The sequence below is a fragment of the Martes martes genome, assembly GCF_963455335.1.
Source record: "Martes martes genome assembly, chromosome: 16".
Lineage (NCBI taxonomy): Eukaryota > Metazoa > Chordata > Mammalia > Carnivora > Mustelidae > Martes > Martes martes.
In genome coordinates this window covers 63664508-63666453 of record NC_137904.1, presented here as the reverse complement: position 1 = coordinate 63666453, position 1946 = coordinate 63664508, and the positions used below count along the sequence as shown (strand labels likewise).

The 1946-nt window shown below is 63.3% G+C and overlaps 1 protein-coding gene across 1 annotated transcript; it reads right to left on the bottom strand.

The window, feature by feature from the left end:
* On the bottom strand, positions 1-1946 carry PVALEF (parvalbumin like EF-hand containing). Its single transcript, XM_080826023.1, has 4 exons — positions 1840-1946; positions 1526-1661; positions 1115-1230; positions 1-186 (listed from the first exon to the last, which is right to left on the bottom strand). Exons 1-4 carry the CDS (start codon positions 1943-1945, stop codon positions 140-142), a joined length of 405 nt encoding a protein of 134 aa, XP_080682149.1. The 5' UTR covers position 1946; the 3' UTR covers positions 1-139.

Here is a 1946-nt window from a genome sequence, read left to right as displayed (position 1 = left end):
GGCTGTGACGTTCATTTAATGATCCTGATCTTCCATTTTCCTGGCGCGTGCTGTGTCCACCCCGTGGCCTCCTTGGTCGGCCGTGCAGATGTCCCACGATGCCCCATGGGGTCCCTCCCCGGCCCGGGCTGGCCGTGCACTACTTCTTCTTTGGAACTTTCTCCTTTTTGATCAATTCAGAAAATTCTAGAATAGGAGACAGATTTCTAGTAAATAGTCCCCTTGCCGTGTGCCCCTCAAGCCCTGCAGACCCACGGGGGAGGCCTGCCCCACTCTATGAGGGGCTTCCTGGCAGAGAGGACCCGCATCCTGCCCTCCTGGGCCCTGTAGAGCAGGATCGACCAGAGCTGGGGGCCCTGTGCCCACCCCCCAGGCCCTCTTGGTGGAGATGAGGCAACCCCCTTTGGGGGCTCATGACAGACTGGGTCTCTGCAGGGACCCTCAGGAATTCTTTTCAGAGCTCCTGAGATCATCCTGCCTTTCTCAGTGGGGGAAACTGAGCCACAGAGAGGCTGGGGGGCTGAGTCTTGGGCCATCCCTGAGCCAGGCTGCCCTGCTGTGAATTCTCGCGTCTTACCCCCACCCCAGGTGTGTCTACCCCCCCCCAAGGCGGGGTTTGCTGGACTAGAGAGGTGAGGACAGGTTCCCAGTAGGCAGTGTGGCCTGGAGGCCTGTCCTGGGGCGCTCAGCCTTGCTGGACTGCTCCCAGGGCCACCCCGCTGCCCTCTGCCTTCTGACCAGACCCCACGGTCTGGAGCCATGGGGGGCCTCAGTCCTTGGTTCCTATCTTCAAACCTCCCTCCCTACCTCACACCGCTCCCATCTGGGGTGTCTCGGACCCCTGCCCCTGTCCAGCCAAACCTCCCCATGGCCATCTCAGCCTACCTCTCCCCCACTGAGCAGCCCGCAGTGGCTTCCCTCCACCCACTTAGCACCCCCAATACTTCCCTGCCCATGGTGGGGGACGGCGCCCAGCAAAGGCGGCTGTGAACTTCGTGCCCGGGGTGGGGGAGACTACACGGTGTTGTGCCCAAATAGGCACGGAACGGTTTTGTGGGCTCTCGGAGGAAGGTCCTGAGAGGTCCCTCCAGCCCCGTCATCTGTGCTGACCCACCTTCGAAGTCAATCCTCCCGTCCCCGTCCGTGTCAGCTGCCTGGATCATGGCCTCAGCCTCCTCATCTGTCAGCGGGGCAGTGGGCCCGCTGCTGGGAATGGTGGAGAGGAGGTACCTGCGGCGGGAGGTGGGCTCCGGTTAGAGCCGAGGGGGTGTCTGCCCGGTGCCCAGTGGTTTGCGAGATGCTCACTCCCCATTTTACAAGTAGGGAAACTGAGGCCCAGCTGGAGAGGGGTCTCTGGGCCTGCCAGTGCTATGGACCTAGACTGTTCTGGCCACCCCCACCTCCCCCAAGGCCAGCTGGGGTCTCCCAAGGGGGTGCCAGGTCTTTGCTGGGGTGGGCATGGGCGTGGTGGACTGGGCCCCGGGCCCAGGGGTCAGAACCCCGATCCCCAGCCATTGGCCATTACTTGATCTCGTTCCACTCGATGAAGCCACTCTTGTCCTTGTCCAGGGTCTGGAAGGCCTGGCGGATGGCGCTGTCCAGCTGCCCCGAGGCCTGGAACTTCTGCATGTACTCCAGGAACTTGAGGTAGTTGAAGGAGCCTGGGACAGCCAGGCCCAGGTCACAGGGGCCCGAGGGAGGCTCGTGGCCTGCTCTTCCCCCTCCCCCACCACGTGTGTCCCCGGGCCGCTCAGCCCAGGGAAGGGGGAGCCCGCAGATGGACGCCGGGGCCCACAGGCCTGGGGCGGGGAGGCCACGCTGGCGACGAGGTGTGCATACCGTGATGCCTCATGTCCGTGGGCAGCAGCTCTATGTCCTTATCCGACAGGGACGTGCCCATAGCCAAGGCCATCTTCTTCATCTGAGAGGAGAAGTCCTCGTCCATC